The sequence below is a fragment of the Neophocaena asiaeorientalis genome, unplaced genomic scaffold, assembly GCF_003031525.2.
Source record: "Neophocaena asiaeorientalis asiaeorientalis breed wild unplaced genomic scaffold, Neophocaena_asiaeorientalis_V1.1 scaffold77, whole genome shotgun sequence".
NCBI lineage: Eukaryota > Metazoa > Chordata > Mammalia > Artiodactyla > Phocoenidae > Neophocaena > Neophocaena asiaeorientalis.
The window spans coordinates 5576204-5589982 of record NW_020174645.1 but is presented as its reverse complement, the minus strand read 5'-3'; the positions used below and the strand labels follow the sequence as shown (position 1 = coordinate 5589982).

The window sequence follows — 13779 nt, the reverse complement described above, 5'->3', positions numbered from 1 at the left end:
GCTCCTTCATCCTCCCTCCTCGTCTCCCCCTCTGGGCAGGTGCTGCATGACTGCCAGCGGTACCGGAGCAACATCCGGGAGATCGGAGACTTGTGGGTAGGTGCGGGGAGCAGGCATGGTGGCCTTAGCGCCTCGCCAGCAACACCACCCGGAAAGTCCACCGCCATCCTGCTTGGCACACAGGCCCGAGGGGGGAACAGAGCACCTGCAGTGGTGCCCCCCGCCTCCTCCTCCCAGCACAGTTAGAGCCGTGTTCAGTGGGGCCATGGCGGCGGGCGATGAGCATCAGTAGATGAAATTGAGCCTTGCTTTTAAGGCCTGGCGCAGAAGTCCCAAACACATCCCTAACGGGCCCTCCGGCTCCAGAAATCAGCAGCCCTTCAGTCCCTGTGAGTTCACTACCCCACCCTGAGTCTGGGTAAGTGGTGCAGACTCTGAGCCCCCAAGACCGGCAGCTTTTGTATCTTGGAAGTCTGCATTTTCAGCAGGCTCTCCAGAAGTGTCTCGTCCACAGTGAAGTCTCAGAGCCCCAGGAGCTTGTATTCTAGATCCACTCCATGACCCTCAGGAATTAGGGGCGTCCCCTGAGTGGAGAGAGGGCTTCTGGCCTTATCTGCCCTCTGGGAGCACTGCTGGGGCCCCAGCAGCTGGGGCGGGGGCCAGGTGGCTTCTGGGAACTGACCAGCTTGCAGAGGGGACACCCCTTGAAGTAAGGAAGGTGGCGTCCCTGGTGCCATCTGCAGATGTGGGCCCAGCAGGCGTGGCCGCAGGGGACGTGGTGTCTGGAGGCGGCTGCAGGGAGGATGTGTTCACGCGCCCGTCGGAACGTACCTCCCCAGCCCCCACCAGCATTTCAATAGAGCGTCCCACCTCAGAATTGGCCTCTTGCCCTGGACGAGGAGCTCTCTTGTCCCGAGAGTCTCTCTGGCAAGAGTGAGAAGAAGGGAGCGATAGGCAGAGAGGGGGCTGGCAGAGGCCCTTGGGAAAGGTTGGCCACCTCTGGTGAGTTGAGCAATGGTTGTTGAATGAATAAGTGACAGTGTGGGAGGCTGAAGGATTGACACCCTGCTCATCATCTTGCATCTTCCAGCCTCGCCTTCCTTGTTTGCCATGCGGGGTTCCTGGGCAAGCTCATGGGCAGTGTGTCCTTACCCAGGGCCCTTTCTCCACAGGGCCATTTGCATGACCGATATGGGCAGCTGGTGAATATTTACACCAAACTCTTGCTGACCAAGATATCCTTCCACCTCAAGGTAGTTTCCTCGGGGGAATCGTGGGGCTGGTGGGACCCTGGGCTCTTCCCTCCAAGATGTCTCAGAGGGTGGGATCTGTCCTGTCCCCACCTGACCCAAGGGGGAGCTTGGGACAGACGGCAGGGAAGTCAGAAGGCCCGGAGGCGTTTCCCAGCGCGGGAGGTGGTCTTAGCCCTGCCCTCAGCTCCAGGTGGACGTCCCATCCTCTATGTCTTGGTCTCTGTAGTCACTGCCCGGGGCAGATGGTGGCTCCACAGGCTATGGGGCTTTTCCAGCCCCTTTCCCTCCCTTAAAAGCTAGAAGCGGTGCTGGGCCAGAGCTGAGAGGGGTTGCGGTTGAGTGGGGGTGTCTTCTCCGCAGCACCCCGAGTTCCCTGCGGGCCTGGAGGTGACAGACGAGGTGTTGGAGAAGGCCGCTGGGACCGACGTCAACAACGTGTGAGTCCCCCGGTTTCCCGTCTGTTCCTGCGGCGTTCCTCACCCAGGTTCCCACCGGGGGCCGTGCTCTCTCTGGGGCTGGAGGTCGTCACGTGCCCAGGAGCTGTGGCTAAAGCTAAAGGGATGGGGCTTACTTGGAGCTGGGCATTTTGGCTGAAGGACTGCCGTCTGTGCATCCGTGCAAGGGCGTGTGCGTGGACTGTGCTCCCCCTCCCGCCTGGGGGTTCTCGCAGGGCCATGCCCCGCACCCCTCCCTCTCATCTCTCCCTCCTCCTTCCCCCGTAGCTTCCAGCTCACTGTGGAGATGTTCGATTACATGGACTGTGCGTTGAAGCTCTCTGAATCAGGTGAGCCAGCCGAGGGGCTGACCCGGGGCCTGCTGCCTCTGGGGGCCAGCCATTCTTGAACACACCTGCCCCCTGGGACCACACTCCCACCAGGAGCAGGTCATAGGGCCTCCAGGTGCCCCCAGAGCATGGGACGGAGAGGCCTTTACCGCCCCTGCAGGACACCAGGCAGGCGGTACGTCCAGGGAACAGTCCCGGCCGAAGGATACCCACTCTGGCACCAAGGTGCGGGGTGGGGGGTTGCCGGGGGGTGCCAGGAGCCACCTCTTCAGGTTCCCGATCCACCTCCTAGCTGAGCCTGCCCCGAGGCAGTTGGTTTCGACCTTCTTGCCCGTTCTCTGCTGTCAAAGGCCTCTGAGTCAGGTCAGATTTCCCAGCCCAGGAACGCGGTAGCTGTTGAACAGGAAATCTCAGGGGGCTCACCCTCTTGGGGTTGCGGAGGTGATTGTTTTCAGTGGCAGCTTCAGAACAACTTGTGGGTGACTCGATGCTCTCTCGCTCTCCACGGGAGAGTGAGAGGCAAATGCCTTTTTAATGGAAAACCAGGAATGAGGAAGAGGTGCCTGGGCATCCTCCTGGCGCCGGGGGCTGGACCCTGAGGCTGGGTGAGTCTGGGGGCAGCTGTGCTGCAGAGATGGGCCTCTCTCCAGTCGCCACGATGGGAGGCGGAGAAAGCCCACAGCCAGTGCCCACACCCCCTGTGCCAGCGTCTCCCTGAGAGTGTGAGGGGAGTGGGCGTTCCCCGCCCCAGGTTTGTAACAGCCGCAAGTGGGAAATGTCCTGAATGCCCTTCAGCTGAGAAATGGCTGCATTGTGTTTTAAAATGCAAAATAGTATTCTGTATTTTAATTGTTTACAAGGAAAATGTACTCGACGTGACATGTAATTAAGTTTTAAGCGGGTGAGGGACAGCACTTGGCGCCTTCCTCCGCATCCCTTCCCTCCCAGGCGTCCTTGTGTCACTGCGGAGGTTTGCAGATCGCCCCACCCCAGGCAAGGTGAGAGTAGGCCCGGGTTGGGGGCCACCCATCTGGAACCGTGTCCCACGTGGGCCGCCCTGGGTGTCACGTGCTCATCTCTCTCCTTACTCCAGAGAGCAAGCCCGTTGGGGGTGGCAGTATGTCTGTCTCTCTCCCTCCTACTTGGTCCGTCGGATGAAAGGCTGATTCTCGAGGTCAGGGGAGATTGACCCCGAATGCAAGTGAGGTTTTGGGGTCCACTGGGGTTTGCAGAACCGTGTCCTGAGCCCGCTGCTGTGAGACTGACCAAGCCCGGGCCTGTGTCCACATCTGCAGAACGAGGCCTTGGGGCTGCACAGCCTTAGGCCTCCATCCTTCCCTAGGATTCAGAGTGAGCTGGAAGCCCATGGGTACAGGGCTGTTGAAGTCACCCTGTCTCTCCAGCTCTGCATCCTGGGCCCACTGCCTGGAAGCTCTCCAGAGACGCTGGCCGAGCTGAGCTGCATTTCATTTGCCCCCCCACCTTGCTGTCACCCCAGTTTGTGGGAGCGCTGGGCCTTGGTCCTTGGCAGCTTCAGTGCACAGGGTCCTTCCTTGCCTCGAGGAGCATGTTGGTGTCCAAGGGCCTGGGGTAGGGTCCCACCGCCTGGCTGGGACTGGTAAAGCCAGTTACCCAGGCCATTGCCCCGTCTTCAAACCCAGCTGTCTAGGTTGCTGTGACAGTGCCGTGAGATGACGGTCAGGGCCAGCGCTCAGCCGCTGTCCTCACTATGGTCGTCACTATGCCTGTAAACAGAGTGGGGTCTGCGCCTGCGCCTCCCGCTCCCCCCTTTTTTATTTTTATTTTTTTACAGTTTTCCGGCAGCTCAACACGGCCATTGCCGTGTCCCAGATGTCCTCGGGCCAGTGCCGCCTGGCCCCCCTCATCCAGGTCATCCAGGACTGCAGCCCCCTCTACCACTACACGGTCAAGCTCATGTTCAAGCTGCACTCCTGTGAGTCCCGCTGCCCCCAGCCCTGCCGGCCTCGGCCCCGAGGGTCAGCCGAAGCCCCAGAGGACTGTGCTGATAGACTGTATCAGGGATGGGAATCAAGCAGTCTTTAAGATATTAATTATTAATTAAACATAACAGGAATAAACTCATTACCCACTAACATAAATAACATACTTGTTATAAAAAAAATCACTATTTTCCAAAACAAAGATTTAGTGGGAAGAGCCACGTAGTTTTACATGTTTGCAGTTCTCTCAACCGCCTGGCCTCGGAGGTGGTAGCGGGGTGCTCACTGGGCTGGCGGGGAGGACTGGGGGAGGCACGTGGTGGCTCCTTAGTGCTCAGAAAGGGTCTGGGCTGCTGGCTGGGGTCTGTGAGCTGCTCCAGTGTCAACCTTGGGCAAACTCGAGGGAGGGCGACCTGACGGACCAGCAGACAGGTGCGATGCGCTGTGGTCAGGGTTCTGCCCGTCCCACTCACCGGTTCCTTCCCTCACTCAGTCAAGAGCTGAACTCCTCATAGGGGGTTCTTTGGGCCCTCCTGATGGTGGGTGGGACGCAGCCAGGTGGCAGGTAATCTGTCTAATCTGTGATGGTTTCTAGAACGTGGAGGAGCAGGGAGGGGGAAGGGAGGGAGCGGATCTGAAGTCTCGGGCACAGAGCAGTGAGCAAGGAGGGAGTCCCCTTACACCTCCCTGCCCCCAGGCCTCCCGGCAGACACCCTGCAAGGCCACCGGGACCGGTTCCATGAGCAGTTTCACAGGTACCAGCCCTGGGCGGGGTGGAGGGTGGCGGCGTGTGCTGGGGCTACCGGGCTGGGGCCTGGCTCCTCTGACCTCATGCCTCCGTCCCCGTCCCCGCAGCCTCAGAAACTTCTTCCGCAGAGCCTCTGACATGCTCTACTTCAAGCGGCTCATCCAGATCCCCCGGCTGCCCGAGGTACCTGCGCCCTCTAGAGGCCGCCGCCAGCCTGGGCACCATGTGGGGCCTCGTGTGGGCTGTGGGAATGGCAGAGGGAGGGCCTTCTGCTGGGGGGAGCGCTGGGTCGCTTTCACCCGCTGCCCCCTCAGGGACCCCCCAACTTCCTGCGGGCCTCGGCGCTGGCCGAGCACATCAAGCCGGTGGTGGTGATTCCTGAGGAGGCCCCTGAGGACGAGGAGCCCGAGAACCTCATCGAGATCGGCTCGGGGCCCCCTGCCGCGGAACCAGCGGTGAGCCGCCCCCTCCTCGCTGGGGGCACTGGGGGTGGCTGGGCCTCCCTCCTGGCCTGGGGGAGTGGGGGCGGGGGTCACCGTGCTTTGCCGTGGCAGGTGGTGGCTGACCTCTTTGAGCAGACATTTGGACCCCCGAATGGCTCCATGAAGGACGACAGGTGAGGGCTGGGGGAGCCCACCATCGTGGGAAACAGCCTTCTGGGAACTGTGATCCCGAAAGATCTTGGCTGGGGACACAGACCTGAGATGTTCAAACCCTGAGGGGGTGCTGATGAGAGGACCAGTGGCCGTGCCCGGGTCCCCTGATCGTCCCGGTTGAGTGAACTGGAACGCCGGGACCACGCGGGCTGGGGAAGACCACGCGGGCTGGGGAAGACCCCGCCTGACCTCTGTCCCCAGGGACCTCCAGATAGAGACCTTGAAGAGGGAGGTGGAGACGCTCCGCACGGAGCTGGACAAGATCCAGCTGGAGGTGAGGGGCATGGGCAGCAGCGCAGGGGCGGGCGGCTGCCCCACGCGGGGGACCTACACCCCACCCTTCTGCCGCCCAGGCGCAGCGGTACATGGCGCAGCTGAAGGGCCAGGTGAACGCTCTGGAGGCCGAGCTGGAGGAGCAGCGCAAGCAGAAGCAGAAGGCCCTGGTGGACAACGAGCAGCTGCGCCACGAGGTGGCCCGGCTGCGCGCCGCCCAGCTGGAGGGCGAGCGCCACCAGGGGCTGCGAGAGGAGGCGGAAAGTGCGTGGGTGGGGCGGGGTGGGGCGGGGGGTACGCCGCCGGGCTGGGGGTCACGGATGTAGCCTCCGCCTCCCCCGCAGAGAAGGCCAGCGCCACCGAGGCGCGCTACAACAAGCTGAAGGAAAAGCACAGCGAGCTCATCACCACACACGCCGAGCTGCTCCGGAAGGTAGGCCCGGGGGGCGCGGACGGAGGCCGGTGGGAGGAGGGGGCCCTGAGCGCAGCCCAGCCGAGCCTGTCCCTGGTCCCCGCCGGTGCAGAACGCAGACACGGCCAAGCAGCTGACGGTGACACAGCAGAGCCAGGAGGAGGTGGCACGGGTGAAGGAGCAGCTGGCCTTCCAGGTGGAGCAGGTGAAACGGGAGTCAGAGATGAAGGTACGTCCTATGATCACAGGCCCTGCCCCGTAGACTCCCGTGACCCCCAGCTCCATTGCCCCCGTGATGTTCTGTCCCCTCCCGTCGTAGCTGGAGGAGCAGAGTGACCAGCTAGAGAAGCTCAAGAGGGAGCTGGAGGCCAAGGCGGGAGAGCTGGTGCGGGTGCAGGCGGCCCTGAGCCACGCGGAGCAGGTGTGGGCCCTCCCAGGCTGGGCTGCCACAGAGCGGGGCGTGGTCCAGAGCGCCTTGCCCTGGTCTTGGGGTGTGGCTCTGACCCAGCCCCAGGGGGTACACAGGGCACAGGACCCGCTCCTGGGCCCTCAGCCAGCCTTCAGTCTCCTGGGGCCCCAGGGAGGGTCTGTAGATTTGGGTGGGGATGGGGGCAGGCGGGGCCTCTGGAAGCCCTGCTCACCGGCCCGATGTTCCCAGAGTGGGTTGGAGCTGAGCTCGAGGCTGGATGCGCTGAGTGCGGAGAAGGACACACTGAGCAGCGTCGTGGGGCAGCGGCAGGCTGAGCTGGTGGCGGCCCAGAGCCTGGTGCGGGAGAAGGAGGCGGCGCTGGACCAGGAGCAGCAGCGCAGCTCCAGAGAGAGGGATGAGCTGCAGGGGCGGCTGGCAGACAAGGTGCGGGCCACCCTGCCCCCCCGCCGCGCACTCTTACCCTGCTAACAGCTGAATCGGGGCAGAATTCCCTTTTATCATGAGCTGCGCGCCCCGCTCCTGAGGGAGCAGCCCAGGCACAGGGGGTGCAGCAGGGCCTCTCGCTAAAGCCCCCTCCCTAGCGAGGGTCTCCGCTGGGGCCTGGCTGGCTCACCGCCGCCTCACCTTCTCCCACCAGGAGTCTCAGGAGCAGGGGCTGCAGCGCAGGCTGCTGGATGAGCAGTTTGCCATGCTGCGGGGCACCGCTGCCGAGGCCGAGCGCATCCTGCAGGACGCCGTGGGCAAGCTAGACGACCCCCTGCACCTGCGCTGCACCAGCTCTCCAGGTAGGGCCACGGCGGCAGGCGCTCGGGCGTTACTCTTCCCTACTTCTCACCCACCCACCCACCCTGAGGGAGGTGGGCAGGAGGGTGCCGGGGCCTCAGGCCAGGCTCTGCCCCTCACCGGTTCTCCCTGTGCTGGCAGACTACCTGGTGAGCAGGGCCCAGGCTGCCCTGGATGCCGTGAGCGCCCTGGAGAAGGGCCACGCCCAGTACCTGATCTCCAGGGCAGGTGAGTGCAGCTGGGGCCGGCCTGGGCAGGGCAGAGGCCGCCAGCGGTGGTGACCCGGGCCCACGGGCCATTGCCGTCTCCTGCTTTCGGGGCGGTTTCCCACCACAGGCGCCTCTCCAGGAAGCCCCAGCCCGGGTCCAGAGATCAGCCTTTCCGGCCAGGGGTCACAGAGACCTGGGGGTGGTTCCTGCGATGCCGCTTTCCAGCTGCGTGGCCTTGGCCCGGCCCCCTCCCACTGAGAGCTGGGGTACTGGAGCCCGTGTGGGCTTGCCAGGCAGGAGAGGCACCACCGGGGCCTGTTCCAGAGCAGCAGCGTTAAGGGTTGTCGTTCTTCCCGCACAGACGCCTCTGCCCTTGTGGCAGCCCTGACCCGGTTCTCCCACCTGGCCGCGGACACCATCGTCCACGGCAGTGCCACCTCCCACCTGGCCCCCACTGACCCTGCTGACCGTAAGTGCGCCCTGGGCTTGTCACACGAGCTCCTTACTGTGGACCCGGGAAAGGGGGTCCTGGCGTCAGACCCGGCTAGGGTCTCCCGGGGTTCTCGGCGCCGGCTCCCCTCAGCCCTCTCCCCCCAGGCCTGATCGACACCTGCAGGGAGTGTGGAGTGCAGGCTCTGGAGCTCGTGAGGCAGCTGCAGGATCAGCAGGCTCTGCTGCAGGCCCGGCCCAGCCTGGTGCAGACCCCCCTGCAGGGCATCCTTCAGCTGGGCCAGGTGAGGTGTGCAGCCGGGATGCCCAGTGTGGGGCAGGGTCTGGAGGGGGGCGGTGGTGCTGGGCTGGGGTCCCTAGCTTCTCTGCACCTCCTTCCAGTTTGGGCTGAATAGGTGCTCACGTGTAGAACCTGTAGCTGTGGGACACGGGGTGGGTGGGTACAGAGCACTACCCTCTAGGGCCCCGCGGCCCCAGTCTTGCTCCCAGGCTCTGTGGGGTGGTGGGAGGTGGAATCCACCTCCTCTGACTCCTGGATTCCCTCATCCCCCAGGAGCTGAAGCCCAAGATCCTGGACGTGCGTCAGGAGGAACTCGGGGCTGTGGTGGACAAGGAGATGGCGGCCACGTCTGCGGCCATAGAAGATGCGGTGCGGAGGATCGAGGTGAGGACCAGGGTGCAGGAGCCCCGGGGGCGCTGGGCTGAGTGCGGGCTGCACCCCCCTCCGCACTCAGCCTCCGTGCGACGGCCAGACGGCCTCTGCAGGTCAGAGGTGGGAGGGTGGGCGGGGGCCCTGGTGTTCGGGCCCTGGGCCTCACCTCCCTGGCTCTGTGGCTGATCCCGGGGCTGGTCCAGTGCGGGTGTCCCCTTTCCTCGCACGCTGCCCTCCTCCCCACCCACTCAAAGCTCTGCCATCGGGTGTAGGACGTGATGAACCAGGCCCGCCATGCCAGCTCTGGGGTGATCCATAGAAGATGCGGTGCGGAGGATCGAGGTGAGGACCAGGGTGCAGGAGCCCCGGGGGCGCTGGGCTGAGTGCGGGCTGCACCCCCCTCCGCACTCAGCCTCCGTGCGACGGCCAGACGGCCTCTGCAGGTCAGAGGTGGGAGGGTGGGCGGGGGCCCTGGTGTTCGGGCCCTGGGCCTCACCTCCCTGGCTCTGTGGCTGATCCCGGGGCTGGTCCAGTGCGGGTGTCCCCTTTCCTCGCACGCTGCCCTCCTCCCCACCCACTCAAAGCTCTGCCATCGGGTGTAGGACGTGATGAACCAGGCCCGCCATGCCAGCTCTGGGGTGAAGCTAGAGGTAAATGAGAGGTGAGACCTACTTCTGCCCACCAGTCGCCCCAGGGCGGGTTCCCCAGTTTTTCCAGATGGGGGGGGAGGGGCTCCTGCCCTCCTGACTGCTTAGCTCTCCAGAAAGAAGGCCTGGGAACCGCAGAGCACGCCCGACCCTGTGGGCCCACCTGCCAAGCACCCGGACGCCCCCGTGGCTTCTGGGGCCGCACTGCAGCTCCTTTTCTCTCTTTTCCTCACCCTTCTGCTCCTCTCAGGATCCTCAACTCCTGCACAGACCTGATGAAGGTGAGTGGCTGGCTGGGACCCAGGGCGGGCCCTGTGCCTGGCCGGGCCCCCAAGAATGACACACGTCTTGGTCTTGGCAGGCCATCCGGCTCCTGGTGACAACGTCCACGAGCCTGCAGAAGGAGATCGTGGAGAGCGGCAGGGTGAGCTGGGCCGCTGGTCTCATGGGGCCAGGTGGGACCCCCTCCCTAGCGGGCAGGCCGCACAGCTAGGCCATGGAGGGACAGGTTCCTGACTCTAGAGCCCTCTCCGTCGCGGATCACCCGGCCTGTGGCTTGAGCCCACCTCGGGACTACTCTTGGGCATGAGACGCCTGAGTGTGCAGAGTGCTGACGGGCCCTCCCAGTGCATGCAGCGTACCTGGGAATCCCAGACCAATCCTCCACGGCCCAGGGGTGAGGGGAGGGGGGCCCACCGGCGGGGATCTGTTGCCACGCGGGATGTCCTTGACTGGTCCGCCCCGCCCTCCTGTCGCCACTAGGGGGCAGCCACGCAGCAGGAATTTTACGCCAAGAATTCTAGGTGGACGGAAGGCCTCATCTCCGCCTCCAAGGCCGTGGGCTGGGGAGCCACGCAGCTGGTGTATGTCGCCTCAGGTCGGGGGGCAGCAGGGTGTGTGGTGCTCAGGATCTGGGGAGGGGTGTTGAGGTGGCCTGCCGTCCAGGGGGTCGGAGACCCAGGCCCTGCCCGGCTCTGCCCCCAGGGAGTCAGCAGACAGGGTGGTGCTTCACACGGGCAAGTACGAGGAGCTCATCGTCTGCTCCCACGAGATCGCGGCCAGCACAGCCCAGCTGGTGGCGGCCTCCAAGGTGAGCCTCCCCTCGGGCTCCTGGGCTCCTGACCACGGCGGCGGCACCACGTGTGGCGGGGAGACCGTGGGCATGAGGGTGGTGCAGCCAGCAGGCCGTCCTGCCCCCCCCCCCAGGTGAAGGCCGACAAGCACAGCCCACACCTGAGTCGCCTGCAGGAATGCTCACGCGCCGTCAATGAGATGGCCGCCAGCGTGGTGGCCTCCACCAGGTCGGGCCAGGAGCAGATCGAGGACAGAGGCGAGTGCTGGGGCCCCGGTGCAGCGGCCGGGCTGGGGGCGGGTGCCCAGACGCTTACCCACTCCCCTCTGGCCGCAGACACCATGGACTTCTCCGGCCTCTCCCTCATCAAGCTGAAGAAGCAGGAGATGGAGACCCAGGTGGGCGCCCTCGGCTGTCCCTCTCCAGTCCCCCCTCCTACCCCCATCCCTCGCCCACGGCTGAGCTCCGGGAAGGCGGGAGGGCCCCTGGGGCGAGGCCGTGGGCCTGCTGAGCGGCTGCACACCGGGCTGCAGGTGCGGGTCCTGGAGCTGGAGAAGACGCTGGAGGTGGAGCGCGTGCGGCTGGGCGAGCTGCGGAAGCAGCACTACATGCTGGCCGGGGCCGTGGGGACGCCCGGTGCGGATGAGCCCGGCCGGCCCAGCGCTGCCCCCCGCGGCGGGACCTCCAAGAAGCCGCCCCTGGCCCAGAAGCCCAGTGTGGCCCCCAGGCAGGACCAGCAGGTACGGGGAGTCAGTGCGGGTGGGGGGGGGTGGTGACAGCAGAGGGGCCCCAGGAGTGCTGTCCCAGCCTCTGCTCACTGGCCTGTGGGGCAGCGGGCCTTGGGGACGGTCAGAAGCCACTGACCAGTGGGGGCAGACACGCGGCCCCAGCAACGCAGGGAGCACGGCAGGTGCCAAGGCCTCGTGCCAGGGAAGGGGCAGGGGCCAAGGAGCGGCGGGGTGCCTGGGGCCCGGCCCAAGGTATGTCAGGCACTCCTGGCCGTGGCCACCGAGCCCCTCACCTTTGACTTCCTGCAGCTTGACAAAAAGGATGGCAGCTACGCGGCTCCACTCGTCAACTACTAGCCACCACCCCCCCGCCCGAGGGGTCCAGCGGGGAGGCTGATGGCCAGGCCTGGGCCTCGTGGCTGAGGAGCCTCTGAGAAGGCCCAGCCCTCGCTGAGCGCCCAAGGGCTCAGGGCTGACCGGGGCTGACCGGAGCAGTTCTTCCCGGACGAGAGCCTAGTTACCTGCAACAGGAACTTCTCAGAGCAGCCAGGACCCAGCAGGCCTGAGCCACAGCTCTTCAGGAAATACACGGAGCATTTCTAATATTCTGAGTTAGACCTTTTGTGAGTTTGTGTGCAACACACCAGAAAGCAGGGCCATTGGAGGGGGTGTTTGTTTGGGCCGGGCCTCCCCTGCCCCTGGGACTCGCGGTCTGAGGTTAGAGGTGACTACAACACAGTCTGTGCTGGCTGTTGGGGACACGGGGAAGACATCACCTGTTCGTGGCCTTCTTGGGACCTGGTGCGGCCTCAGGCAAAGCAGGATGCTCTTAGATGGGCTGGGGGTAGCACCCCTTTCTCCTTGGGCCTCGCTCTAGGGCGTCAGTGACGGTGAGCGCTGAGGACGAGACCCTTGCCTGGGAAGGGGGGCGGGCCGGGTGCTGCCATCCTCCTGGAGTCTGTTCCTGCTGGAACCTGCGGTGACCCTCCTGCTTTTCTTTCCCCTGGTCTGGCTGCCCCTCCCCATGCCCAGCCACCTCATTCCTCCCTTTGCCTCCCCACCCCTGGGAGGTTTCCAGCCCTCCCGCAGGCCCCTCCAGCTCCGTCAGAAAAAGCCCAGAAACTAGGAGCCGCCTGCGCCCTCTTCGGATCAGATCAAAGGCACCTGGTGCTCCTGGGGCAGGGGGCTGCCCTCCGGGAGGGCTGGACGCGCTCTCCTCGAGCCCCCCGCCTCCTCCCGGGAAGAGGGAGGCCTGGCTGGAAGGAAGGCGGCAGCTCGGTTCGCTTTGCGTGTCGTGTTTCCTCGTGTTGAAGTGTCATATCGGCAATAAACCGCACTTCGACTGTTGTCACCCCACAGTGAGGGGCTGCGCCTGCTGCTTCATTTCTCCAGGGCCAGTACGCTGGGGAGGGGAGGGACCCCCTTAGTTTCTGCAGGAAACAGTGGAACATGGGAGCCACAGAAAACCTTGCCGCTTCCAGTTCTGCCAAGAAGTGTCCGGCTTGTTTCCCTGGGAGGTTTGTGACTCTGGGACGCTTCTTTGGGGAGTCTAAGGGCTTTTCTCTGAGAGGCCTCTGTTCCCGGCCAGAGGCCCCCTCGGGTCTTGATCCCCCTCCCCCAGCGCTGTTGGAAGCTCCGCCTCTTTCAGGAAGGGAGGGGTGAGGCCAATTCCTCAGTTACAAATCTTACCTGAAGGATTTCACCTGAATTTCACGTCTGAGCTTGGTGGTGACCCTGACCCCGGGCTGGACTTGACTGCAGTGGCCAAACCAGCCTTTACACTGGAGAACTTACCAGGCGTCTAGGTTCCTGAGAGCGCAGCTGGCTGTGCCCACACCCACGTTCCCTGGAAGCACCCCATGGCCGGCTGCCCTCAGCAACCGCACCCCTCCCCCAAGGTCACCAGCATTTGTGGATCCAAAGGATGGCGCAGGTCAGGGGAGGAAAAGGGCACCTCGTGTGGCTCCTGCCGTGTGGCAAGCACGCCACTCCCCCGCCTCGGTTTCCCGGAGGATGAAGTGGGGCTGTGAGGGGGCGGGTGTGGTCAGGTGAGAAAGGGCTTTGAAAACCAGCCTCCGTGAACTGGAAGGGCAGTGAGAGGGAGCAGTGTCTGGTCCTTATTTGCAAGGAAAACAGCTTCGGCAGACTAAAGCAGATGGTTCTCTCACCAAATCCAAACCAGTGCAGGCTGGTGTGAGCTGACTGCACCTCGGTCCTCAGTGCGCGGCACCTACCAGTCCGGCTGAGGTCAGGCACTGGTCCTCCCTGGATGTCCCGCGAGCAAAGCAGCCCCGACGAGGGAGGAGAGAATCACACGTGGCTCTGTCCAGCCCAGCGCCCCCGGGGGGTGGACTGCAGATTTGGCTGTAAGCTTCCCAGCAGCCACTGGGAAAAGACAAAACTGTCAGTCACATTCTCACGAACAAAAGCAAGACGATTTCTCAGGAAACGCTTCCCTCTTACAGGAAAGCCATAGCCGTGTCTCCTAGACACCCTCCCGGCACTGTGACACGAAGGCAATGGCATCTGTTTAGAGCACACAGCGATAGGGAAGCCTTCACGGGGCTGCTTCGTGCTCGTGTTCCACAAAGGCCCCAGCGGGCAGTGAGGTCCCTCCTCCCAGCCGCCAGCAGCGCGTGACTCGGCCATGGGTCCCCTTTAAACACCTGTGGGCGAGTCTCAGAGCAGAACGCCAGCCACAGAATTGTATCATTTACTTGA

The 13779-nt window shown here is 64.2% G+C and overlaps 1 protein-coding gene and 1 long non-coding RNA gene across 7 annotated transcripts in view; one reads left to right on the top strand and one right to left on the bottom strand.

The window, feature by feature from the left end:
* HIP1R (huntingtin interacting protein 1 related) overlaps window positions 1–12414 on the top strand; it is a 13286-nt gene extending 872 nt beyond the window's left edge. Inside the window, exons 3-32 of one of the 6 annotated variants that reach the window (XM_024758626.1) lie at window positions 40–96; window positions 317–389; window positions 1173–1253; window positions 1614–1690; window positions 1976–2037; window positions 3851–3991; window positions 4696–4753; window positions 4854–4929; window positions 5061–5201; window positions 5301–5362; window positions 5604–5676; window positions 5756–5939; window positions 6020–6108; window positions 6200–6316; window positions 6407–6508; window positions 6746–6940; window positions 7155–7302; window positions 7442–7528; window positions 7871–7978; window positions 8107–8243; window positions 8513–8623; window positions 9214–9272; window positions 9509–9539; window positions 9620–9682; window positions 10021–10121; window positions 10243–10348; window positions 10465–10588; window positions 10667–10728; window positions 10864–11070; window positions 11368–12414. In XM_024758626.1, the coding sequence (XP_024614394.1) occupies window positions 40–96; window positions 317–389; window positions 1173–1253; window positions 1614–1690; window positions 1976–2037; window positions 3851–3991; window positions 4696–4753; window positions 4854–4929; window positions 5061–5201; window positions 5301–5362; window positions 5604–5676; window positions 5756–5939; window positions 6020–6108; window positions 6200–6316; window positions 6407–6508; window positions 6746–6940; window positions 7155–7302; window positions 7442–7528; window positions 7871–7978; window positions 8107–8243; window positions 8513–8623; window positions 9214–9272; window positions 9509–9539; window positions 9620–9682; window positions 10021–10121; window positions 10243–10348; window positions 10465–10588; window positions 10667–10728; window positions 10864–11070; window positions 11368–11415 (2980 nt within the window). In that variant the 3' untranslated portion in view covers window positions 11416–12414. Of the gene's footprint in view, window positions 1–39; window positions 97–316; window positions 390–1172; window positions 1254–1613; window positions 1691–1975; window positions 2038–3850; window positions 3992–4695; window positions 4754–4853; window positions 4930–5060; window positions 5202–5300; window positions 5363–5603; window positions 5677–5755; window positions 5940–6019; window positions 6109–6199; window positions 6317–6406; window positions 6509–6745; window positions 6941–7154; window positions 7303–7441; window positions 7529–7870; window positions 7979–8106; window positions 8249–8512; window positions 8624–8883; window positions 8901–9213; window positions 9273–9508; window positions 9540–9619; window positions 9683–10020; window positions 10136–10242; window positions 10349–10464; window positions 10589–10666; window positions 10729–10863; window positions 11071–11367 lie in introns of those variants that run through there. The other 5 variants (XM_024758627.1, XR_003005011.1, XR_003005012.1 and 2 more) reach the window with 5 other exon arrangements.
* Window positions 2854–4751, bottom strand: LOC112408808 (uncharacterized). The gene is made up of 2 exons (XR_003005015.1): window positions 4472–4751; window positions 2854–3782 (listed from the first exon to the last, which is right to left on the bottom strand). It is a non-coding gene; the product is annotated as an uncharacterized LOC112408808 (long non-coding RNA).
* Window positions 12415–13779: the final 1365 nt, after the last annotated feature.